Source organism: Tarenaya hassleriana, unplaced genomic scaffold (assembly GCF_000463585.1).
Source record: "Tarenaya hassleriana unplaced genomic scaffold, ASM46358v1 Cleome3, whole genome shotgun sequence".
Lineage (NCBI taxonomy): Eukaryota > Viridiplantae > Streptophyta > Magnoliopsida > Brassicales > Cleomaceae > Tarenaya > Tarenaya hassleriana.
The window spans coordinates 3,452,161-3,478,259 of NW_010966177.1; the positions used below are offsets into that span (position 1 = coordinate 3,452,161).

The window sequence follows — 26,099 nt, forward strand, 5'->3', positions numbered from 1 at the left end:
CCCCCCCCCACCAATTTTGCACGTCTTATAATTTACATCTAACCTTCTTGTTTTCAGACAAGTGTTAACATGCTTTGTCCTAAGGAGACTTGTTCCGTACCAAACTCAAACTGGAACTCAAGTACGAACCAACTTGTCTCCAGAGCGAATACTTGGATCCATAGAACCGTAGATTCACAGATTTCCTGCCACCGTCTCTCGGAAATTCCACTTCCCAATCAATGCCAGATTCTATATCTTCTTCTTCTTCGCAGTCCAAAAGCGGTAGCGACATCGAACCATCGGATTCCAAGTGCTCGATCCACCCGCGAAGCAGATGGTTCACGACCTGCTCGTAATCCAACACAACACAAAACCTATACGTTTTTTTTTTCAGATGTACCGTTCGAATGCCACAATGCCCGAGCCGTGTTACTCGTACGTACCTCGGGGACTTCGTCGTGAGGGCAGTGACCGGCCGGGCTGATCTCGTAGTATGGAGCCTCGGATATTTGCTTCTTTATCTTGAATCCCCATATCGGTCTCACCCACGGATCTTCTCTTCCGTACACGAGACAGATTGGAACATTGTTCTTTTTACACCTTTGGAAACAATCATACACTGTTCTTCAGTAAATGGTAAAGATCAGTTGGCCCAGGGAGAAGAACAAGATGGAAGGATGGTAAATTTTTCTTTACCTAGATAAAGCCTCGGTGAACGATAATTGACCCGAGGGAGCGCACATAATGGAAGCAAGCGAGGCAGCAGCAGCAGGATGGCGAGTGATCTCGACTATACGAGAGAATACTTTATCCACATCCATCGAATGATCTGCGTAAACCTGTTTGAGAATCTCTGCTATGCTTTCGGGATCACTTATCTTTTGCCACCTGAAAATCCGAACCATCAGACTATTTGACGATCACCATCTTAAGTTAACAATGATTCATTCCAGGCGAAGATGATGGATTGAATATCTTACACTAATTCTGTGAGCTTTTTGACTCTCGAAGGCAGAGGAAATGTTCCGGACCACGGAAATAGGCGAGCTAGTAATGGAAACCTTTCCGGGTTTGGAAGGAAACCCCAGAACGGCGTGGCATTGAGCAAAGTCACGCCCTTTACCAAATCCGGATAGCTTGCCGCAAAGTAAAGAGCTACATACCCTCCAAGTGAGTTGCCTGCAATATAAACGGGCTCACCGATAACCTACAACATAGGTCAGAAGCTCTTACCGACTTGGCGTCAAAATAATGTTTCAAGTTTTGATGAATGCTACTGTTTTTTTTACCTCTTCTACGAAATATCGAACTTGATCCCTCCATAGATCGAGAGAATAAACAAGCTGGCTTGCCCACTCTTCGGCTTTATCACCAAATCCCCAAAACGCTTCCTTCTTTTCCAATGCACCTTTTTCATCTGGCACATGAGTTGGATCTTCGCTCGGCAAGGACAAACCCTGCCCAAGAAAATCAACCGCCCATACTCTGTGATCCCTTCCCAAATCCTTGAGTTGCTTCTCGTAGTGAAATGAACCAACACCGAAACCAGGGAGAAGCAACACTGCAGGAGAATTCACGTTTTCGCAACCCGCTTTCTCATAGTGTACGCTGAGCTTAGGTCTCCATTCCCAGTAACAGCTACTGATAGGAGCACCTGTTTCGCCATTCGATTCATCGGGCAAACCCGGGATCAAAACCTTCGAGGCTGATTCCCGTCTTCTGGTTATAGTTCCCACATCCTCGTCCCCGCCAATAACATAACCATCAGTGGTTCCATTCCTAACCACAAGATTCGATCTCCCTGTGCCGTCAAGCGATTTCGAAGATCTAAAACCTTTCCTACTACTGCTGAATCGAAAGGGTTCACACCAAGAGAATTCCCGAGATCCAATTCTCTTCCCAGCATTAAAGCACAAAACTTTAACGTTCATGGATGTCCGAAGAACGCATCGACGAGAATCTACACTTTTCTTGACTGATTTACAACTAGGGTTTACCACATGAATCTGCAGTGGAGTGTTCTGTGAGATAATTTCCATAACAAGTTCCTGCAATTAAACAGTTCCATAAGGCATGTGTAATCTCAGAAGAATTCAAATTCGAAGAACAAGACTTTCTCGATTCATAAAACTGAAAACCAATCCGCAGAGTACAGGAATGAATCATAGAGACGATTACAGAAATTTCATCAAGCGAAATCCAAATTTCCCGTAATTTGGCAAACAAAGATTAAACACGAACAACATCATCAAACAAAGGTTGCAGCGATCTTCCGTGAAACCCTTCTGTCAAACCTAAGATTCAAATTACAGCAAAATTATCAGCTCCCTTCCATTTTCCAGCACTTTCTTGGCAGCCAAACAGACGCTTCAACCTCAGAGAACAAAAACAACCATTTCCTAAGCAAATACTCCATCAAATTCACACGAAAATCGAGACAGAGAAAGTAAAAGAAAGAAACCCAACCGCTGGAAAACCCAAATCAATCGATCGATCACGGAAAAACCTCGTCTTTTCCAACCTTTAGATTGCAGAAGCTTGAAATTTCATCAGATGGGTTTTTGATTGTGCGACGATTTAATCAATCGCGTATATCTGTGAGATTCAGGAACAATCCAAAGATAAAGAGAAGCTTCGGTCGCTTGCTAGTTTGGTTAAAGCCTAATCTTGGTGCATGAAGACAACGGCTTTTCGCTGTTTTCTCCACAAACTTTGGATTTTCTTTAAACCCTTTTCCCACGATTTACCCAATGTTATTTTCATCGATATCACACATAGCGCATAGAATAATTGTCGAGAAATTCCAAAACTTTGCAGGCTAAAACCTTACAAAATTAAAAATTCCGAGAAAAAAGAGGTAAAATGTTGTCATAATATAAGCATTATTGCAACGTAATTTATCCACATATTCATATTTTCCGTCATATGTTCTTTTTTTATTTTTCGCAGTTTCCCACTACCACTTCGATCTACATGTTGGTTTTGAGTGAAAAAAAAATAAGATTCCAATTTCTTCATTTTTATTTTATTTTTAGAAAAATGATATTATCTTTTACATAATATGTTGGTTTGAGTGAAAAAAATAAGTTTCTAAATTCTTAATTTTTTATTTATTTTATTTTTTAGAAATTGATATTATCTTGTACATAATATATATATATATATATAATTATTTTCTTTGGAAAAAAGTTATTACCAAACCTTCTAGATAAAAAAAAAGTTATAACCATTTTTTAATAAATCAATTTTTATCTTCAAATACATGAGTTAAAAATGTGGTATATGATTCGTTTAGATTTTCCGATTTAACACAAATATTTTTATACTCGATATCGCAGGAAAAAATTGGTAGCGTCTATATATTGGAATTATTATAATGATGGATATATCATTCGTAAATTTATCATTTTATAAACTTTTATTGAAAAAAATACTTTTCATTTGAAATCAAATCTAAATCGACTGAAGTTAAAATAAATACAAAAGTAGATAAGAGTTTTTAGTCTAAAAATAATTTTTTATGTTGATGATCCGAATTTGCTTAAATTTATAAAAAAAATATATTTTGAACAACTAAATAGAAAAAAAATGAATTCAAATTATTATGTTTATTAAAATATAAAAGAATGTCATTATTAACTTTTATTTTTCTTAAATATACTATTAGTTTGAAACTATATTTATTAAGAAAATAAATAGAAAAAATTAAAATCTAAGACTTTTTATATATATATATCAATTATTCCAGACATTGATGGGAAGTTTGCGAAGGGTCAAACCAAACACTTGGCAAGTGCATGGACACACAACATAGGCTTACCTTACACGTCTTTGCCTTCTCCCAATTGTCAGACAAGACCACTGACCACCCCCGTCCTCCGAAGCAATTAATCTCCCCGTCTATACATACATACATATATATATACACGCACTGTATTTCCCCTTTTGTATGCAACATTTTGGGCCGCACAAATTCTGCTAATGAATTATGGGCCCATTTTAGTTTTATTGAAATATTCGGAAGATGGGCCCTTTAAACGTCTGTCCTTGATCCTTATTCTATGTTTTTTTAAAGGTTAGATATATAGAAATAGAATATGTGTCTGGTTATACAACCCTTATCCTTATACTATATTTCTTTTTTTTTTAATCATTTCGAATATGTGTTAGGTAATTTTATTTTTTTTCATCAAAAAAATGTGTCTGATTATTTTCAGTTTTAAAAAACGATAATATCATAGAGATGAAATTGGGGGCAAATATTACCAAAAAGAAAAAGGAAATTCGATGTAGTGGTCGGGAATGATTATGTTTCTTCATGATTTGAGTGAAAATTAGTTTTAATAGTTAACTGTTTTCCACATTAATAGAAAAATCAATGAAAATGATGCAATCATGGCCACTACGCTTATTATAGCATAAAAGCACTTTATAAAATAAAATAGGAATACTTTAGGGGTGGAAACAATAATACGAAATAATGTAATAAATAATATAATCACATCACTATGTCATGGATTACGTTTATTTTGCTATATACAACAAAGCAATGATAACGAGAGGAGATTACAACTTTGATGATTGATGCGTTTGATTATGCGACCGCTCATTTCGTTTATTTTATAATTTATTATTATTATGCCAGTAAAACTATTTAGGAAACTCTAACAATTGTTTGTTTCCCATACAAATGCAAAACAATCAACCATCATAAATAAAATAACGTCAGAAATTAATTAGCCAAAAAATGGTGTAAAAATTAATGCTATTAGTTAATTTGGATATAAAATATTCGAGGAATCGTTGAAAGTATCATTGTTATATACTCTTAGAGTTATGATGTGTGTATATATATATAATATATGCGACAAAAAAAAAAGTTATGGCAAATATTCGCCCGGCATGATATGCCGAGTGCCGACCACCTACAAAGTCAAATATCCCCAAGTGAAATATATCAGCGTCGTATTGCCACATTCACATACATATAAAAATTATGAGAAAAACACACTTATTATTATTTTTCTAAGACATTTGAATTTTAACAATGAAGTACATTTTTTTGGTTCTCGAGCAGTTATCTATATATAGATCCTATAGTTTACAGGTAGAAACGAACTAATGATCTTTTGAGTTTATTAAATTTTATTGTTGACGTACTTAGTTACATTTTTATTTAGTGGAATAAATTAATGATATAATTAATCTTAAATATTAGAATTCCCGTTTATATAAGACAAAATAAACATTTTCGATTTTTCCACTTCAAATTTTATCTCTATCAAACACCACGAACACCACGAGAGAGAACGTTCCAATTATATAATAGTTTTTTAAATACTCGAGTATTTTATTTTTATCAAGATCCATATTAATTTCGTGGTCGAAATTCAACTATATAATTTGAAATATACGTTTTTTCTCTAAACCCGAGATTCAAACTCATACAGAAAAGACGATTTACATACGTTTTATCGGTTAAATTATCCAAATTTGAATCCAATAATATTATAGTTCATATCGGTGTTTTGGTTGGAATTCGTTTGATTCATGAGCTATGTTTCAAAGGATTCGAAACAACTCCCTCTTATATATTATTAAGTTCCCTTTCCCTTTTTCTATTGCGATACTTTTTTTTCTTCTTAGATTCTAGAAGACAAACCCTAATAAAAATTATCTTCGTCTATTTTTAATTTTCTTCTCCGCTGATTTATATATAAAAAATATTCTATAATATTTTATATATTTCTAATTCTAATGAGCATGGATGCGTGTAGCAATCCTTCGCGTGGCATGCATGCGTACGTGACTCGTTGAGCGAAAAGCGGAAATATCGATCGGAAAGAGATGTTTTTTTTTTTTTTGGTTAAAGATCGGAAATATATGTTAGCAAAGACACGTGATGTCTCATTGACCATAATTTCCATACATAAATGTTGGTCTTAATAATCATATTACTTTTTTTAAAATCCTTTTTTAAGTAATCACGGTACCAAAAATTAGCATACAACTAATGTTTTCAATTCGGCGATCTCGTAATTTTGTGCTTTACAAATCCCTTTGAACTGAATCTTCATTGCTCAAATTTAATATTTGAGACGTTAGAATTTTTTTTTTTTTTTGGGGTTTCTACTGACATGTTAAGTTGGTGGGTGCATCACTGTTGATATCAATGGAATGCGCATAAGGAATTAAAAATTGGTAATTAACTAACATAAATTCAAACACTTTGTAGTAAGTAGGTGAATGTGATCCAACAGTTGGTGACCCATTGGTTGAGAGGTGATAAAGTTATCATCGAGGTCATGAGTTCGATTCCACTGGTGAAGAGAGATGTAATTTCTGGATCAAAATGGTCCATATACAAAGGCTGGTCTCGGACCTAGAGTGGATGTAATGGGGCCGAAGGCCCGGAGAACCATTCTGATTATCGAAAAAAAAGTAGGTGAATGTGCTTATTATGTATCATGATCACATATGCTTTGTTATATTATCTTTTTTCTTTATAATTTTGATAAAATAGAAGAAATGGTCTTTTCTAAATAAATTTTATATGATTTTTGATTGAGTTTCGAGTATATGTATGCGCACTTTATGAAATTATGTCATTGGTACAATAATTATTTTTGGATGAAATGAAGGATGTAAAAAAAAAATAAATGATTGGAGAAAAATAATAGCCATGGTGGGCGCACACACAACACACCCCCATGTGGGGGATTGGTCCATTCTATGCTTTTGAATTTTGATACACTCATGAGAGCCATTTTCTTCATTTTCATAGTATTTTTTTTTACTTCCATTTTCGAAACTTTTACTAAAATTATTTCTTCTCCTTTTTCCAAATTTAATTTAATTATATGCTTCAATTGTATACTTGCCATGATTATGTCTCTACCGTCCAACTTTGAATTAAAAGATCTGTTTGTTGAAGTGTTTTCTTTTTATATATGCAGCATTAGACTAAATGACAATATAAAAGTATTTTTGTATTTTTTTAGATATTTAAACGTAAAATAATGAAATTAGAATCCAAATTCGGTTGATGATTTAGTTCGTAAAATTCATTAGTGAGATATTCGTGGATATCAAATTTATTTAGATGTCCGAAAATTGGATAATTTTACTTAACATATTGTTCAGATTTGATGACGTGGCTTGTCAATTCTCAATTGTTGTATTAGAGAGAAAAAACAAAAAACCCACCTCCATGCACACACCCATGATATTTATATATGTAATTTTTAGTCATAGGTGTATACTTCATAAACATTATTGTATGTATTTGGATCGTTTTCTATTTATTGGTAAAAATTTTCATCCACACAAAAAAAAGATTCGAATCAAACATATGTCGCAAAAAAGTTTCATAAAAAACTTGACACTAAAATCTTTTGTGGGGCGAGAGTTGTATTGTATAGAATCTTAACTAATAAATACAATTAGCTAATTAATTTTCAGGGGGGCTAGGGATTGTGTATCTAATATCTATGATTGGAGAGGCATTGACTCCGTTGCCATGAAGAACAAAACTCCACAAGAGAGAGAATTGAATGCTTGGAAAGAGAGTCTTTTGGTTATGTCACATCCACCCACGTTGATGGAGCCCCATGGGAGCGTGAAGGTTACGCGCGAACAGGGAGCGCGTGGGGTCAATCATGGCCTCGATCTGGAGCTGGAATACGGACAGTAAACAGTGGTTTTGTCAGACGGGGTAGCTTTAGATGCGAGAGGACGCTCAGCGTCATTTGAAGCGACGCACTCAGACGGACCCGAGAGCGCTCCTCAAATTCAAAGCCAAAGCAAATCTACCTCAGTGTCTCTCTCACTGCTTCTCCTCTGTTTTTTTTCCTATTCTAGAGAGAGAGAGGGAGAGAGATTATTCGGTGGTTTCTATCTTCTGCAACTTTTGGAGCTCTGCAAGTGGGCATGGAAAAAGGCGGTGGTTTGGCTTTTGTGGAAAAGTTTTGAATGATTTAGAGAGGTGTGGAATTAAATTAAAATACTCGGTAAATTTTATTGCTTTCTGTTGCTCTCTCTCTTCGTTTTCTGCTTCTGGGTTCATCTTTTCCGGGAAAATTTTGGGAGAAGAGAAGAAAAAACCCAGATGGTAAAGTTTGTTCCTTGTTGAATTTAAGCTTCTGGGTTTGGCTTTCCAGAAACATTTTCTAGATACATGTGAGAGCATGAGCAGGTGAGGAAAAAATCTACCTCATGGGTGATATAAAGTTTGTCGCTTTTTTTCAAGTTTAGCCTCTGGATTTGGCATTTCTGGAAATGTTTGGATGATTAAGAGCTTATCTGAGCATCATGATATATATGTGTGTGCAAAAGTTAATTTCTTTTTGTTTTTTCTTTCTTTCTTTACTCTTGCTTTCCTCTGCAGAAAAATTCAAAACAATTTTACTCTCTCTCTCTCTCTCTTCTATATAGGCTTTTGACTATATGACATCTCCACCATGTTTTTGTTCTCCCTTTTTTTTTTCGGTAATCACACGAGAATTCTCTTTCCAATCACCACTTCTTCTCTCTCTCTCTCTCTCTCCTCTCTTCTATTTACTCCCTTCCATCTGAATTTTGCAGGAATTAGTGAGGAAAACATAAGGTGGAGAAGATGATAGATCTATAGCTCTTCTTCTTCTTCTTCTTCTTCTTCTTCTTCTTCTTCTTGTTTGGTAGGTTAGGGTTTTGTAGTTGAGAAAACAAATTACTTGTAAACAACAAAAAGCTATTCGAACAGAGAGAAAACTGGGAGTGAGCAAGAAATTTCTTACTTCAGCAAACTACTTCACCTGATACTGCAGTTCAGAACAAGCTGCCATGGATGATTATGAAGCAACAAGGATAGTGTTCTCAAGAATCCAAAGCTTGGACCCAGAAAATGCCTCAAGAATCATGGGTCTGCTTCTTCTGCAAGACCATGCTGAAAAGGAGATGATAAGATTGGCCTTTGGCCCTGAAGCTCTTGTCCACTCGGTCATTCTCAAGGCCAAAAGAGAGCTCAGTCTCTCTCTTCCTAACCTCTCTTCTTCGTCTACATCTCCTCCTACTCCTTCAACACCTTCTTCTCCATCTCCTTTTCTACCAAACCCTAGGCAGAGCTCTTTTTCTTCAAGGGTTTTCTCTGCTAACATCCCTCCCCTCACAATCCCAAACAGCTCTTCTTCTTCCTCTTCTTCCCCTGATTTGCCAAGTGGAGACACCTTGGTCAGTCCCAGTAAAGGCGGAGGCTCCTCTCTGAACCCAGCTTCTTTACCCTTTTATGGCAATGGAGGAGGAGCTTCTTGTGATGTCATGGATGATTTCACACTTCAAGAACAGCTTTCTTTCTTGAATGACAACAAAAGTAACATGAACCCCTCTATCAATCTTGTCAGCCCGAGAAACTCATCTGAGCAGCCGTTTTATTACCAGCAGCCTGACTTGTCCTCAAGCCCACCTGCAAGAAATGGAAACACCAACGCAGATCCCATACTCTTCCCTCATTATTGGGGATCTGGGTCTCTCCATAGAAGAAGCTTCTCAGTTTCGGATGTCTTGCCGAGTGAAGATTCTGTTTCAGGGCTTGGTGGGTGGAGGCCATGCTTGTACTATGCAAGGGGGTACTGTAAAAATGGAAGTAGCTGCAGATTCGTCCATGGCGACCAAGCTGGTGGATTTGAAAATGGCTCTCCAAACAAGATTGAGATGATGGAGCAGTGCCATGAGATTCTCAGATCCAAATCTGCTTCTCACCACCAAAGATTCCCATCTGCTTCTCAGCTCATGGGTGGTTCTTCTTTCCCTTACCCTCCCAAAGGGATCAACTTTCTTCTTCAGCAGCAACAAAATGAGACCCAGAGGTAAGCAAAATGAGGTTCTGAACTCAATTTTCCTGCACATTTGGGTAGATTCTCATGGGCTTTTTTGTTATTGCAGAGCTGCTGCAGCTGCTGCTGCTCTGATGATGGATGAAGATTTGCACAAGTTTGAAAGATCAAGGCTTGAGAGGAGCGATTACAGTGCTGCTGCCATGGCAAGCCCGGCTTCCAGACAGATCTACTTGACTTTCCCTGCTGACAGCACATTCAAGGAGGAAGATGTCTCCAACTACTTCAGGTTTCTTCTTCAGATTATCCTTCTTTTTTCCTGTTATGTTCCCTCCTTCGCCCATGAAATAGAATCTTGTCTATGTTCTTTGTTTGTGCAGCATGTACGGGCCTGTACAAGATGTGAGGATCCCTTACCAGCAGAAGAGGATGTTCGGGTTTGTGACATTCGTGTATCCAGAGACAGTGAAAACCATCCTCGCGAAAGGAAACCCTCACTTTGTTTGTGATGCAAGAGTTCTTGTAAAGCCTTACAAGGAGAAAGGCAAAGTTCCAGACAAGTACAGGTACACTCTCTTTCTCCCTAACTCATCCCCCTTCTCGATTTCAAGAGAGAAAAATTGCAGAAAACGATGTTGTTTACGCAATTCTTGGTTGATTTCTTAAGGAGCAAGCAACTATTGGATCGGGTGGAGTTATTGTCACCTTGTGGTACCCCTACTGCTCTAGATTCTAGAGACCCATTCGATCTCAGCCTCGGTAAAATACTCGAAAGCCCGGGGATGAAATTTCCAAATCTTTACATTGTTATGCAATAGTTCTGATCTTGGATTCGTATTCATGGCGAAGGGGCAAGGATTTTCTACAACAACAACAGCCAAGATATATGGAGAAGGAAGCATGAAGAGCAAGCCCTTGAGCTTCAGAGCAGGAGATTGATGAATCTGCAGATTCTTGATGTGAAAAAGCATAACCATCACCGCACTTTATCCACTGGGAACTCGCTCCATCCCCCGAGCCTCTTCAATCAGTCGCTCCCTCTTTCTCCGTTCAGTCGTGGCCAAGAACCTCTCCCTCTAGGTATAATCACTTCTTTTCGTATCATTTCGTGCTCTCGAAGAGAAACTCGAATCCCCCGATATCGGTTTAACTCTGTGAATGTCGCCACAGGTTCTATGAACTCGTCCTCCGAGATTAACGGGTTCTGCTCCGAAGAATCTTCGGATCATGGTAACGGAAAAGAAAGCCCTGCAGAAAGGTATGAACACTGAACACAACTTCTACCGTTCTACGTTTCTTGAATCGACGATTTTGTCAGAATTTTCTTCTGGGAACGTTTGCATAATCCGATCTTCTTCAGTTTGGAACACAATTTACCCGACAGCCTGTTTGCGTCGCCCACGAAAGCATCCTTTGCCGGTAAATTCCTCTCCCCCTTCTCGGCCGGAGACAACAACGAGTCACAGGACGACAACAACAACAAAGACTTGTATTCATCTTCTTGTGTTAGCAGTAATAGTAACAGTGCGATAGACATGGCGTCGTTCAAATCGTACAATTGCCAAATGCCGAGGTGAATCTCGATACGTGTATATATATATATATATATATATTCTGGTATGGATTTGTTATAAATATGAGATTTTGAGATTACAAAATGGAATGGATACGACAGGTTCTCATCAGGGCATGGGGCAATCGGAATGTACACAGGCAACGGCGGTCCAACGTGCCCTGTCGGAATCTGATAATAAGCTTTCCTTCGATTTTAGGTGCGTTCTCTCTTTTTCCTTGATTCGATGTTTCTGTGCAAAAAAGAAAAGGTGAGAAAAATATTTTAGGTTTAATGACTTGAAAAACCTCAAGTCGACAAGAAAAACACCAAAACCTTTTCGATGATGGAACGCGAGGTTTTATTTTGTGAATTTGGGTTTTGTTTTCGATATTATTCAGATTCTAAATTGTCGAACAAAAGTATCACTTTAAAAAAAATTCAAGGGTTTTTAATCATAATCCATCCAATTTCGGTTTTATTATTTGTTTTATGTATTCAAATGCGTTTTTTTAAGTAAATACAAAGCGAGGTTAGTCCTCCTTGGATTCCTCTTTTCTTTTAATATATGTTTTGGGTTAATTATTTGGCTAAACAAATGATTTTATTGCGATTTATTTAAAGGCAGAGTCATCAAGTTGGTCTACTCGTATCTCTAGCTGATTGCAGAAGCATCAATATATACATATATGTATATATGGATATAATATTGGTAAAATAGTCAATCAATTTGTGAAAGCTGGTTTTTTTTTTTTGCAGGGAAGGGTGTGAAGCTGATAAAAAAAAATAACCAAAGAAAAACAAAAGTAACCTCACATCAAAAAGATGTTGTAGAGATCCTCCTCCATTACCACCACCAAAAGACATGTTACTTTCATCATCATCATCCATCCTCACCATCCATCATGTGTGTCTCTGCCCCCCAATACAACCAAAATGCATACATTATAAAACAAACCCCAGCAGCCGCAGCAGAGGAGGGGCAGTCACGTGCTCTCCTATTTTTAATCCTTTTTATATTAAAAAAAAAGAAAGAAGCAAAAAAAAAAAAAGACAGAAGTGAAAAGAAATTACAATACTTCTTCACTTATATATATATATACTATATGTAGCAATCAGTCATATGTAACATGTAATGTAACTCCCTTTGGAGAGAGGAATGAAATGGAGAGTCAACCATAGCATGGTATGATGATTTATCTTTCAAATGAACGGAAGAACAAAAGCCTCACTGTTTTTCAATAAATTACGACTAAATACCATTGGTTAATTCTTCTTGAGTTGCGGAACAATTATTATATGGTTGATCGTGCGTTGGGGAAAATTGAGTCAGTGTAATTTTAATCTTCTTAAATTGAATTTCAAATAATAATTTAAATAATAAATAGAGGGCTTTGGAGCAAAAGTGGGGAGAGCAAATTGCTTTTATTATTTTTCTCCTTCCTTTCTCTCATGAATTATTTATTCATGGGGTGAAAAATTTAATGTTTTTTGGGGGGCAAAAAGGGAAAAGTGAAAAATTGTCTGCGTGGGACCCACTCGTCACATGGAGTGATGCTGATGCTGAGTGGGCAAAGTAGATAGATTTTGTAATTGACATGCCAGTTGTTTGTGGGCCCACTTCCCATGTGACGACTATACCAGGGACAGACCAACGCATCTCGTATAATTTATTTTTATTTTTTATTTATATGAAGTAAAGTAAATATGATTGTACATATACATATACACACAAATGACACATCGGTCAAGGAAATATTTGCATGTTAGAGAGTGGGCAGCTTCATGATCTCCCGACAGAGTCTCCTCCTTTTATTTCTGTCAATAAATTTCCTGTTTTTTTTTTGGTCTTATAAGATGCAAATTGGAATTTATTTTTTCGGTAATATTTATTACTTTTAGAAATCGATAATAAACAGAGTGTGTATATATACACATGCATCCATATATGTGTGGATATACATAGAGATAAAAGATGAATGCATAGATGGACACAAAAGCGGACAAGAATCTTTTGGAGTTTGCGACTATAGCATATTCATACGACGTCAATATAAATATTTAAATCAACCCCCAAGTGCAATTTTACTGTTTTACATTAAACCCTTTTCCCCCCTCGATGTTTGTATAAAAGCTTGCAAAACTTTGGAACGCAACAATCGTGTGGAGGTTTTTTTTCTCAACTTTCTTCCCCCCTATTTTGCAAAGAATTTGAAAAGAGGCCCTAATTACTATGATTTAAAATGGCTGATTCACACCGGAATCAACCTAAACTAGGCGTTTTGATTTTTAGTTTAAATAAAGTTGGTTTGTTAATAATAAATTCTATTTTTTATTTGATTCGATTATTTACAAATGAAACAAAATAGTTGGTAAACTCGAAACAAACAAAATATTTCCATAATAAAATTGTATTTCAATATAAAAAAACATCATGTTTTATAATTTATACACAAACAATATTTGTTCTAGAACGGAAAGTTTTTTTAATGATCCAAATTAGGACATTCCACCAATTTTAAAATATTCTTTGATAAAATTAGAAATTTATTATAGAACGAAATGTTTACTTGCACAAAGATCATGTATATTTTATTTATATTTGAATTACAGACTCGCATTTCCCCTAAATATCTAGTTTTATAACGAAACAAAATTTTTAGTAGTATTGTATTTTCTAATACAAAATTACACGCTACAAAAAATGCCTCAATTTGCGATATATATATATATATATATATATATATGTCGCAAGCAATAAGAATAACGATATGTCGCAAATTAAGATAGAAATATGTGTAGGTGTCCGTCCGACAATTTGCGATAAATATTTGCGATTGCGTTCGACCGCGATAGAATTTCAATTTCACTATTCTGTCACTCAGTCTCTATCCGTCGTAAATTTTATTGCGACCGATATATCCGTCACAAGTTTTGTCGCAAATTACAGTTTTTCTTGTAGTGTACAGATTCTTCGTGAAATTTTTCAATATAACAAAATCTAATATTTTTAAGTTAATATATGTCAATAAATATCTACTATACAGTATGGTAGACAAAATCTATCTTTCAAAATTTAATTGATGGCTGCAAGCTGGTACGTCTTCACTTTTGCCAAATAATCTTTTGACTAATAAAATAATTATTTTTAATGTTTGGGAGACGTAAACATACACATCACACAATGCAAGAGACAATTTTTTTTCTTCTTGAAAATGGTTGATATTAATCATGCAATGTATAATTGGGATTGGTTGATGGGATGGGGTCCTCATGTGATGTTTGCTGCTATCATTTAATAATAATGGAATCAAATAATTGCGTTTATTGGACCCACCAAATGTAAAGTTAGGGAGAATCAATCATAATTTGGCTCGAAATTCTTAAAGACTAAATAAAAGTGGTTACGATGGGAACTTCTTCTGCTTAATTAGATTTCTTGTCCGATCGGATTTTGCGGCGCCATTCTCCCCCAACATGTCAAAATTTGTCATTTTATCTATTGGTGACCAAAAAAAAAAAAAAAAAAAAAATTTTGTGCAAACTTTATTTGTCTGCTTTTTTTGGGTTTTTTCCTTGCATGTTCTTTTATTGATATTTTTTTGGGTATGTTTATCAACGTATCTCTGGAGAATTACGATGAATATAAAGAAACAATAAGATAGTTTTCCATAAATATCAGGAACCAAGTTGGAGAATTTATAGGATTTTTTTTCATCTAGAATTTATACAAGTTTGTAAGATTTAGAGAAATTAGATTATAGAGTTAATATAGTTTCGCAAGTTAAAATATTGAATTGGGGCGAAAATAATTACAGAAACCTAATAGAATAAACCGTATATGCGTTAGCAGAGATCGATCCGAAACTAAATCTATTTTCGTAGATTCTATACGAATTGAATAGATCTCGTCAATTTTTTTGGTTTAATTATATAAAAAACCATACCATTTAAACTTTTAGATTTAATTTCATTCAGAATCGTTGTCTCTTTTAAACTTTAGTTTTTTCAATCACCTTAATATTTGATTATTTTATTATTGTTTCTTTTGTTTAAAATCGGATTCGATCAAGTATCATCTGATTCGATTTCGGTCCGCTTTGTAGCAACTGTACTTACGAAAAAGATCCGCTGCAAGCAAACCCAATGGACTCTTTGATATGGGTAAACCGGTGATAACCAGGATCAATTCGATTGAACCGAACAGAAACCTTAACCGAGTTTAGTTCAGTTCCGTTCCAGTTTCATCTCAACCGAACAAAAACCGATATCGATCTGGATTAAACCGGAACAAACCATACCGGATAAGCCCCCGAAACAAAATACCATACTGAAGCTTTGCCTGGTTTAGAGGCTTTCAGTAGATTGTGTTTGGAACTTCATCAAGACAAGGCAGAGATACTGAAACTTTAGGGAGTTAGTGAAAACAACAGACCTAATGTGCCCGTAAACCAACAGTGACTTCACAGACAACATATTAGGTCTCGTCCAAAACAAAGTGAAACTGTGAAAATACCTTGCAAAATTCTCTGAAATGGCTGATGCAATCTTATCTACCTGAACAGCTAACGGCTACAACATCGGTTTAGCGTTTCAAAGGCACAAGAAAGTTCGGATTAAGAGATTAAGGATTATCATGCTTGACTTGGAGATCCTCTGGCTCCCGAGTCAGGTTGCTTCTTTACAAAAAGCTTCCCGATGTCCTCTGTGGCAACGTTGCTCCTGTTTCATTAACAAAACGACATTTATATTAGAAAAAGAAACATCCGGAAAACTCTGTGCAGTGTGCAGTGAACTAAATCGTGATTCACAATCAAATTGTGTTTCACTGAGAAGGGCAAATGATTCTTCATCATAGGTAAAGCATTGAAACAGACATCCGATAAAGAATGTGAATCGGATAGAACTGTTCTTAATACACAAGAATCCACGATAGCGGTTCAATCGGCTTCTACATAATGCTAATGAACCTCAGAAGTCTTCCAATTCCATTCAGACAGAGGCACTGTGAAAGTAGATCGACGTTTTCAGATTTTTCTAAGACGGATGCAGCAAATTAGATCTATGAAGAGGCCGGACTCAGCTAATGGTCTGCGTTCCCAAACTCACCCTACATCTAGATTCTCTAGGAATTCCTCAATTCTCCAATTTAGAAACCTGTATGCTTCATGCAGCAACTCTGATTGCTTTCAAATGAGGAGAAAAACATAAATCCAACACCTTTGGACAGTAAATTTTGTTGAAGAGTAGATAACTCTTAATTAAAAGTATGCAATGCCAAACACAGGGAAACCTAGGATTCTTGCATCTGGTTAGATGTCACCACTGGAATATCTCTGCAATATCCTTGATCCGAAATATACGACACAAAACCCGCCTATACATTTTTTTTAAAATATCTAAATGATTTGTCAGAATATTGCGACTCCTACAAATGAGTGTTAAGAATCAGAGCCAAGAAAGCAATACCCAAAAAAGAAAATCAAATTGGGAAAGAAGCAAATACAGATGAAGAACAATACTGAGTGTGAGGGACTAACCTTCCCTTGAGCTGTGGAGGCAACAGCAAACTGCCAACAGTTTCTGGAATATTCTTTGAATGAGCCAATTTTCCTTTTGGAAGTTTGCTGCGGGGAAGAGATGAAGGGTGCCCATTTCTGTCTCTCTTCCGTAATGCGCTTTCTGCTCTTGCAGCGGCCACACGTGAAGCATGGTCATTACCGCTCACCAGTGGTATAGTCGGTGAGTTCAAAAGGAGCGAAGCATCTGGAAGCTTCTCAATCATCGGTGGCGGAAGCCCTGAACTATCTTCTTGCTTTGCTGGAGAAGACTTGGGCTTCCTACAAACAGTAATCGTGACTACAACTCCAGAAACCGAGAACTTCCAGTACAGTTACTTCATTTAGGAGTTATAATCATCTAAACTGAAGGCTAGAATCAAACGTTCATGTGGATGGTAATGGTTTACTCCCTCTTGAGCAACCCGAAACTAGGAAAACACAGATTGAAATCTTGACTAAACTGCAGTTAATCCAACTCTATCACTAATATTAATTCTAAGAAACTCAAGTCATATCCAAATTCAGAACCTGCTAAAGATCTGACTAAACTTGAAGTATGAACAAGCATAAACAACAAAAAAGGGCCCATTTTTGCAGCTATGATTCTAATAGTGATCGCATGGCAATCTTAGTAGAAGAAGCGTACATCACCAGCTACCAGAAAATCCCAGAAAACAAATAAAGAAAGACTGCATCTACTTGGTCCAATACTCATATAATGTCCTAACTCTACACAAATCAAGTCACAATCACAACATTGAGAAACTACACCCAAATTCGTCTCGACGCGGACGCCCAAATTCAACAAACACAGATATCTGAACTTCAACCGAAGATACGGCTTAAACGCCCAAATTCTTAGAACCCAGAAACCCTAAAATCATCCCCAAATTTCTCGATTCACAACACCAGAGACAAAGAATAAGACCAGGAACACGCAGACGCACTTACAAGACGGTACGAGCCACATACGGCGCAGGAGAGGCTTCTGTTTGAGGACAGGGCGGCTTCTCCTTCCGATCGTCGTCGTCGTCCGATGAGGAGACGTCGTAGTCCACTAGAGACATAGAAACGGCGTCGCTTGAGGCGGTGCTCAGCGGAAACGCTTCCTATTTGATTTCTGGTTCGGCCGTTCGGGTTTGCTGAAAAGCAATGGGATTAGGAATAATAACCGCCTGAAGTTCGTCTCGACGCGGACGCAAACGCGGACGCAGATGCAAACGCAGACGCGGGATGGTTTTATGATAGGTGACTCTCCAAAGTTTTCTTGATTACATTTCATTTGGATTTAATAAGTACCAAAATAACACTTTTTCTTCTAAAAAAAAAATGGAAGTATTAAATATTGATGAAATCCCCTAAAACTAATCCATTTTTTTACCGATGCAAATTTCTTAGTTTGCAAAATTTGAAGGGAAAAAAAGAAATGATTTTCCATAAAGCACTTTTGATTAAATTTTTATAGAAACAGAATCTAACCTATTTGATTTGTCAATAGAAATTACAAGTCACAGATCAACAAGGAACCTGCAAAGATTTGTGCACAAAAAACTCACACAGGCAACCGAATCTAGTAGCAGAGAGATGGAGAATGAATTCTTAAACCAGAAGAACATGAAACCTTTGTTCCGACACACAGCAGACCTGTGTAATAAAAGTTGCGGAGGAGACTGGAAATCAAGGTTTCTGGCCAAGAAGCATCGGCTGATAGAACAGATGGCTCTGAGCAATCTCTATCAGTTCGCGCGGATCGTTCATCGTCTCATCCCTCAGCGCCTGAAGTATCGCCTCGCATGGAAACTCCCTAACAATCGAGGAGAAATACACTCATCCACCCGAAATCTGGTTTAAGCTTTCGCGGGAGAAAGGAATGTGCGTGCTGGAAAAAAAGTCAGCGTACCGGGTAATAAGGATTCGGTATAGCATCTTTAAGATGGGACAGAGCTCGGCGGGGGTAACGGGTCTGTTCTCTTCGGGGTGTTGAAGACTCAACGAGGACTGGCTTAACAGCTCAAAGAACGCCTTCACGGCCGAGACCCCCTGCGTACGTAAATGAATAATACCATGAGTGACCAAGAAAAACAACATTCCAGATTGAGATTGCTATCCTGTGATATGTCTATCAGCAATGGCTTACGATAATAGGTCGGACCGAGGACTATGAAAAAGAATAAAAATGAACATTATAGGATACAATGGAGTAGACCCTTTCATCTTTAGAGGGCATTCACCAAAAAACTGTATCCGCAGGTATGTTTGTGTGTTTGTCATTATATACAAGTATACTCCATGTACTTGAGCATAAGGTTTAGAGTGGAGTTGGAAGTGTTGGTTTCAGTGGTGGGTACCTGAATCATTCCTTTGCCTTTGATGTTGTCGCCCATTTGAAGGTTGAGTTCACCTTTGGCGAGCTGTTGGCCGTACCACGCGTTGCGGCCTTTTAACAAAGTTACGTATGTATCAGCGAGCAAAGGCCCGGCAAGTTTCTCGGGCTCCTTGGCCAGTAGATGAGTGATAAATATCATCTCTGAAGTACAGTGCGCAAAGTAAACCGATTTGCTGGTAGCGCTTTCCTTCGTTAGAGCAGCCACCATCCCTTTGGACATGCAAAATCATAGAAGAAACAAGATTCAAAGGTTCTGATCCGTGATTTTGGTGTATCCTTCGATGATCTAAAAGATTAGATGGATCTTACCAGCGCCGATGGCATAAACGTTCTTCAAGCCACCCATTACTTCATGCGTGACGAGGTCGCCATTATCCCACACTATGAAGTGAGGTTGCCTCAAGAACTTGGCCAAAGGCTTCCTCCACTTTTCGGACCCACATATCCGTGCATTGGCGTACTCCTTGTTAAATATCTCCGAGGCGATATTAGGCCCTCCGAGATAGAGAATGTTCTCGAGCGGAATACCAGCTGCAGAAGCCGACACACACAACGGGGTCATGCAATCAAACAGCAACAAAACTCGGGATGTACAAAAGGGATAAGCTAGCCAGTTACAGTGGAAGACAGGTATCTAATCCATACAGCATCAAACAAGAACATGAACAGACGAAACAAACATGGAAGGATCAAAAGTATACTTGCTCGGTTGATCATTTGAGTGGGGGTTATGATCCGAGGGTGAGGATCTAACTCGGCTTCTACGCCCTTAGCCAACGAGATAATGACCGGTTCCGTGATCCGCTCTTTCCAGTACCTGCTAATCTCCTTGAAAACCTGAAACGTCTCAGTCGAGGGCAAGCCATTGATCACGATATCGGCATCCCACACGGCCTCCTGCAAATTGGTCACGACCTTCAACGGGCAGAGAGGAGTGTCTATCATATTCAAGCAAAACCCATCTTTCAATATCTCATCTGCAGACAAAACCCTATCCCCTAACCTTCCTTCTACATACTTTAGAAACGCACATCGACCAATCAACCTTCTCAGCACATCTTCTCTCGAATTGATCACTTCGAACAAATGCTCGGCGACGGATTTATCAACAGCTCGACCGGGTCTTCTCCAAATCCTCACCAGAACCTTTCCCCTAAGATGGCCATAAGATTCTTGCAACATTGCAGTGAAAACACTGCCCCAAGCGCCTGCTCCGACACACGCAATCCTCAACGGATCATTGTCGGCTTTGCCCATCAGCCTACGAATCTCATCAAGCCTGTCTTCCGCGGAACTGGTCGGGTTCGGATCACGTATCATCTTCTCCGCTGTTCCTACCATCTCTAGATTTACCAAAAATCAACGAAACCCTTTTGTCACAATCGAAAGCCCCTCAGCTTTCATCCATCGGTAACTACATCCATTTGACCAAAATTAAGCAAAATGCTCAAGAATCGACGGAACCCGTTTCGCCCAAATCAAAGTCTGTCGAATCAATTCAGTGAAATCTATGAACAGAAGCCGCCTTTTTTTACCGGATTACCCGACGGGAATTGCTTGGATTAGTCTCGAAGAAATGGAAGAGATTTGGTGAATTGGAGCGTGATGAGAGGAGAAGTCTCGAGACCTTTTGAGATGACTTGCATGTAGAAGGAACTCACGTCAGATCCGAACACCAATAGTTTTGAGGATGAACGCGTCATTCATTAATCATTTGTTGGTAATTAATTGGCAGGGTCCTTTTTTTTTTATTATACATATTAAATCTAAAGAAATTAATACATGATTTCCAAAAGGTACGAAAATTTTGGGAACATCAAGAACAAAACTGTGTCCGATCCCCTCGAACCTTTGTGGTAAACCGCAATTTTCACGTGTCCTTGGACGCATTCCACTCGCGGTGGTATACGAAACAAATACAAAATACGAATATTGCGTCTCCTAAGCTTATATCAAGCGATAACAGGTCTAGGCAAACTGGATACGCCGCAGCAATGATAGATTCAGGCGAAACGTGTTCATATGTGTTCTAACCATTCTGATTTTTTTGACAGTGTCTATTCCAACATCTTGTGAGATTAAGAGAGTAAATTAATCCGATTGATTAACAATTTTCTATGCATAAACTGAATAGTGTGAAGATTTTTAGAAATTGGAGAAGCCGAAAGAATTTTCCTGATCCAGTGATCCATCAGGGCCACAAATCTAGGGAAGATTGATCTTGATGGCTGGTGTCAGATTGATCGTGGCAGCCTGAAGTCTTAAGCATTAGCTAACGGAACATCCATAGGCTTTTCGGACGATTTTACGGATAGCCGGTTTCCGAAATTTCTCTATGTTCATGCTGACCCGCGGAGCCTGTTTTTAGGCGATTCGGGTCAAGATTTTCTTGGTCGGGTATGTAAGCCATGCCTAAGCCACGGTTCGAGCGAGCCATTTTGGCCCAATCCCGAGCTGGTTCCTTACCGGAATATATACAGATATATTATTAAATTTTGATATTTTGTTTGACTCGCGAACCGTTTCGTTTAGCACGTGAGTCAAAGCGGCCTGAAATGAGTTCGGTTTTGGAATCGAACCCGAAACGACCTGGCCTGCGCTGATTAGAGCTGGCCCGTTTCCGGGCTAGGGGATACATTGTGGAATCTGGAAGATTTAGTTTTCACTCTAGCGTGTGTGTTTCTTTTTTGTTCTTACCAATTTCTCTGAGAAATGATTTCAGTAACTTAAAAAACATGACACGTCTTCCTCTCACTGTGATGGCACGGAACAGTGGCAAAAGTTTACAAAGAGGGATTGCAATTCCCTACAAGATTGCTTGACGATAAATTTTTTTTGATGTTTTTTTGATGTAATGTGATTGAATTAATATCAAAGGAAAAAAACAAAAGTCTTAATATTTACAGAAAGACAACTCTAACCGGAACTCCATACATAAATGGACAAAGTTACATTCCCCTAGATGAAGTAATGCGATACCACTGTCGTGCTCGGATTGTGGAGAGAGATTAGTTTGTTCCTCATGGTCCGGTCGACCTTGAGTCTTGCCTGGTGGATAGTAAGGTGTCGATCTCTATGAATGCGAGAGTTCATTTCCATCCAAATGGTGTATGTGATAGCTTGCGTCAGCAACTTCTTAATCGTAACCTCGTCGCGGTTTGTAGATTGGCTGATCCAATCCAAAAAGTACCGGAGATGTGTCGGTGGAGGATCCTCCATGAATCGTCCAAAGTACAACCAAATCGTGTTACTAAATCTGCAACCAAAGAACAAGTGGGGATGTGATTCCAAATCGGCGCAACAAAGAATGCACTGATTTGGAGTTTGGATTCCCCATGTCTCAAGCCGGTCGATAGTGGGGAGACGCTCTTGGAGCACCTGCCACATTAAGAATGCATGCCTTGACGATAAACTGACAGGGTTTGGTTCCCATTAATGCATTTTCTGTTGCATTTTCAAACCACTTTCCGGATTTTTATTTATGTATTATAAATACAATGATTATTTTAGTTGTATAAAAATGATTTGATTTTTTTATTCACCAAATTGATCCCAATTAAAAAAATTCAAGAAAAAAAACACACGTAGGATGACATGTTGAAGGCAACTGGATGGTACGGGTTTCGCGGGCTAGCCCGCGAGCTGGTAACGTATTTAAAAAAACCCTAACCCTTTACACTTCTTCATCTCAATCTCCACACAAAAACAGCAAAATTTTCCAGCTCTTCCTCCTCTGTTCTCTTCATCACTGTCCGATTCAGGCTCGAGCAGAGACCAGAAGCAGAGTACCTTGTGACCGTTGGACTCGGTAAGTTTTACGTTTTCCCTATGTTTACTGTCGGAGTCTGCATTTGCATGTCGGAGGACTAAGATTCGGTTCCTCTGTCTGGAAACCAAAAACCCATTTCGTGAAACAGAAACCAGGAACGAAGTGGACAGGAATTTTGGGTTTTGGGTTCATGTTGTCTGTTTGCCTCCCTCTTTTTCCTTGTTCCTGTTTAACAGTTTATTGGAAAAGTGTTAAATTCGGTCGAAGGAATTTTAGTAGTTTCGAATTTATTTCTGGAGAACAATCCATTTTCAGGTTTGGGTTACACTCTTTGACTCGAAGTTTCTTTACAGATCCTCTGTTTTAGTGGCCAGATTTGTATCTCGATGTTTTTCAGTTCCCTCAGGATGTCTGGTTTCGATTTTTTGGTCGTTAATGAGTAAAATATAACTTCATGTCTTAGGTTCGGTTGATTTGGAGTGTGATGGATTTATCAAATACTGAAACTCAAGGAGAAAACACCTCAAACTTTCCTGTCAATACCGATGACAATCAAAGGCAAGTAAGGGGTCGGAAAAGGAATCTTACTTCAAATGTTTGGAATCATTTTACAATCGCTGAGGATGGTAATGATGGTAAAGAAAGGGGCATATGCAACTATTGTCGGAGAGAGTATACAATTGGCACAAGCACACATGGAACTTCGACTTTAAGGCGTCATCTCTTAGTTTGTAAGGAAAAGCCCCAGAGGCCGGCTGATCGTGAAGGGGGGATCGATTATGGTTATGTCCGCTATTTGATAAGTATGTGCATCATAAAGCATGATCTCCCTTTTGCTTTTGTTGAATATGAGGGTGTCAGAGATTTTTTTATCTCTCTGAGAGCAGATTTCGAGTTAATCAGTAAAGAGACTGCTATTGCTGATGTTTGTGAATTCTACGAGGCTCAGAAAGAGGATTTGAAGCTCTCATTGACAAGAATACCCAGTCGGGTATGCTTGACTTTGGATATTTGGACAAGTATCACAACTGAAACTTATATATGCTTAGCGGCTCGTTATGTTGATGAAGATTGGAACCTGAACGACAAGATTTTATCGTTTTGTTGGATATATGAGCCACATTCTAGTACAGAGTTTGCCGAGAGGATACTCGGATGTCTGAAGGACTGGGGAATAGAGAAAAAGATATTGTCCCTTACTCTGGATAACAGTCTGGCTAACGAAAACGTTCAAAACAAACTAAAGGAGAAACTTTCTTTGCAGGATAGTTTGTTGTGTAATGGGGCGTTTTTCGATTTAAGATGTTGTTCACATATGCTGGATGTTATAGCGCAAGAAGGGTTGAAACTGGTTGGCGATGTTCTACATAAAATTAGAGAATGTGTAGTATATATTAGAAGGTCGGAGGAGAGGAAAAAACTGTTTCAGAAATGCATGCAGCAAGCTGGTATTCAAAGTGAAGTTTCTTTTCAGTTGGACGAGGCAGATCAATGGGATTCTTCTTACATGATGCTTCGAGGTGCTGTTACGTACCAATGTGCTTTTAATAGAGTTCAACTGATTGATGAAAATTTCGAGTATTGTCCTTCAGGTGCAGAGTGGTCAAAAGGAGAAAAACTATGCAAGTTCTTGAAGCCCCTTTTTGATATGGCCAGATTAATTTCTGGTTCAAGATACTCTACTTCCAACTTGTTTTTCATGAAAATTTGGAAAATTGGTTGTTTGTTGAGAGAGAGTATGGAGAATGAAGATGGACTTTTACAAGATTTTGCTAGGAGGATGCATGTCGAGTTTACTGAATATTGGGATCAATTCAGTGGCGTTCTTGCTATGGGAGCTGTTTTCGATCCAAGAATCAAGTTTGAAATGTTGAAACACTGCTACGATAAAATTGAACCCAGTAGTTGCAAGGAAAAGTTGGAGGATGTGAAAAGAAATTTGTATTTGCTCTTTGAACATTACAAGAGTATATCTACAACCGGGGCTTCTTCGGGTGAATCTTCACAGGAAAACAACCTAAGCTTTTCTGCAGATGTAAGTTCTTCCTCTCTATGTCTCTTACTGTAACATTTCTTCATTTTTGTTTAATACCCTTTTCTCAAATCTTGGAATAATACAGGAACTTTTAGCATATGGGGAGCAGCAAGAGGGAAAGAAAGGTGGGAAATCTTTGTTGGACGTTTATCTGGAGGAAGAGGCAAGATTACCGATGTTACATTATAAGGATATGGAAGTATTGGAGTATTGGAGGCGTCATAGGAACAAATATGGCATGTTGGCTTTCATGGCGTGCGATCTGCTAACCCTTCCTATCACCACAGCAGCATCGGAATCGTCTTTCAGCGCTGGTGCTCGTTCACTCAGCAAATTCAGAAGCCGTGTTCTTTGTCGGCCTGTCCTAGCAAAGCTTTGTGTCCGCAACTGGTTACTTGGTTATGCACCTCCAGACAACGGTAAATACATATATATGGGTGTGTGTGTGTGTGTATGCTTGCTTTCTCATCTTAAAGTTTACCTGTTATGTTTTGCTAACAGATTTTGGTTTCCTTAATTTACTTTTAGACAATGTAGATGATGAAGTTGGTCCGTTTCCTGGTCTGAATGGGGATGCTTCTGAAGCAGAAAGAGGGTATATATTCCTATTATCCATTTCCAAATGTTGTCTGTTTGCTTGTTGAGATTGGATTTTTGACTTTTTTGTTTCGGCTTTTTTTTACAGAGAATGAGTGTTTGTTGTTGTCGGAGCCTGAAGCGAGGAGAGGTACTAAAGAATAGTTGGTGTTGTGTTTCTTGCATAAGTGTTGTCGGTTTTCAATCCAGCTCGTGACCCTGAATGGATTCATCGAGCACATGATTCTAATGGTTTGATCTCAAAAAATAGTCTGAATTCGGATAGATTTGATTGTTTGTGCTTTGATGTCGTTGATGGGTTTGGTTGTTCAATATGATACGGTGACTGCTGGGGGTGGGCGTGGATTCGGTTTGGAAGTTGCTCGGTTCGATTCTTTCGATTCTACAAAACATGTACCAATCGGTTAT

The 26,099-nt window shown here is 38.1% G+C and overlaps 4 protein-coding genes across 11 annotated transcripts; 1 reads left to right on the forward strand and 3 right to left on the reverse strand.

Annotated features, from left to right (window-relative positions):
• Positions 1–6: 6 nt before the first annotated feature.
• Positions 7–2,768, reverse strand: LOC104819108 (pheophytinase, chloroplastic). Of its 4 annotated transcripts, XM_010549006.1 has the most exons (7): positions 2,449–2,765; positions 2,277–2,356; positions 1,272–2,030; positions 963–1,189; positions 679–870; positions 426–582; positions 7–328 (listed from the first exon to the last, which is right to left on the reverse strand). In XM_010549006.1, exons 3-7 carry the CDS (start codon positions 2,019–2,021, stop codon positions 80–82), a joined length of 1,575 nt encoding a protein of 524 aa, XP_010547308.1. In that variant the 5' UTR covers positions 2,022–2,030; positions 2,277–2,356; positions 2,449–2,765; the 3' UTR covers positions 7–79. The 4 variants fall into 4 exon arrangements, with proteins under 4 accessions (XP_010547308.1, XP_010547309.1, XP_010547307.1 ...); XM_010549007.1 differs by lacking the exon at positions 2,277–2,356 and having other exon boundaries at positions 2,504–2,765; XM_010549005.1 differs by lacking the exon at positions 2,277–2,356.
• A 4,958-nt stretch (positions 2,769–7,726) lies between these two features.
• Positions 7,727–12,524, forward strand: LOC104819109 (zinc finger CCCH domain-containing protein 46-like). 4 transcript variants are annotated; one of them, XM_010549011.2, is made up of 10 exons: positions 7,727–7,991; positions 8,566–9,824; positions 9,901–10,080; positions 10,172–10,357; positions 10,459–10,550; positions 10,641–10,871; positions 10,962–11,049; positions 11,152–11,364; positions 11,467–11,563; positions 12,103–12,524. In XM_010549011.2, the coding sequence occupies exons 2-9, from the start codon at positions 8,803–8,805 to the stop codon at positions 11,537–11,539; spliced, it is 2,085 nt and encodes a 694-aa protein (XP_010547313.1). In that variant the 5' UTR covers positions 7,727–7,991; positions 8,566–8,802; the 3' UTR covers positions 11,540–11,563; positions 12,103–12,524. The 4 variants fall into 4 exon arrangements, with proteins under 4 accessions (XP_010547313.1, XP_010547312.1, XP_010547315.1 ...); XM_010549010.2 differs by having other exon boundaries at positions 7,727–7,966; XM_010549013.2 differs by lacking the exon at positions 7,727–7,991 and adding an exon at positions 8,025–8,176.
• A 3,203-nt stretch (positions 12,525–15,727) lies between these two features.
• Positions 15,728–18,163, reverse strand: LOC104819111. The gene is made up of 3 exons (XM_010549015.2): positions 17,856–18,163; positions 16,884–17,183; positions 15,728–16,065 (listed from the first exon to the last, which is right to left on the reverse strand). Exons 1-3 carry the CDS (start codon positions 17,969–17,971, stop codon positions 15,978–15,980), a joined length of 504 nt encoding a protein of 167 aa, XP_010547317.1. The 5' UTR covers positions 17,972–18,163; the 3' UTR covers positions 15,728–15,977.
• Positions 18,030–20,984, reverse strand: LOC104819110 (glycerol-3-phosphate dehydrogenase [NAD(+)] At3g07690, cytosolic). Of its 2 annotated transcripts, XR_772760.2 has the most exons (6): positions 19,992–20,984; positions 19,600–19,821; positions 19,253–19,500; positions 18,805–18,944; positions 18,384–18,708; positions 18,030–18,046 (listed from the first exon to the last, which is right to left on the reverse strand). XR_772760.2 is itself a non-coding variant. In XM_010549014.2 (5 exons), the coding sequence occupies exons 1-5, from the start codon at positions 20,629–20,631 to the stop codon at positions 18,582–18,584; spliced, it is 1,377 nt and encodes a 458-aa protein (XP_010547316.1). In that variant the 5' UTR covers positions 20,632–20,984; the 3' UTR covers positions 18,335–18,581. The 2 variants fall into 2 exon arrangements, 1 of the variants encoding a protein (XP_010547316.1); XM_010549014.2 differs by lacking the exon at positions 18,030–18,046 and having other exon boundaries at positions 18,335–18,708.
• Positions 20,985–26,099: the final 5,115 nt, after the last annotated feature.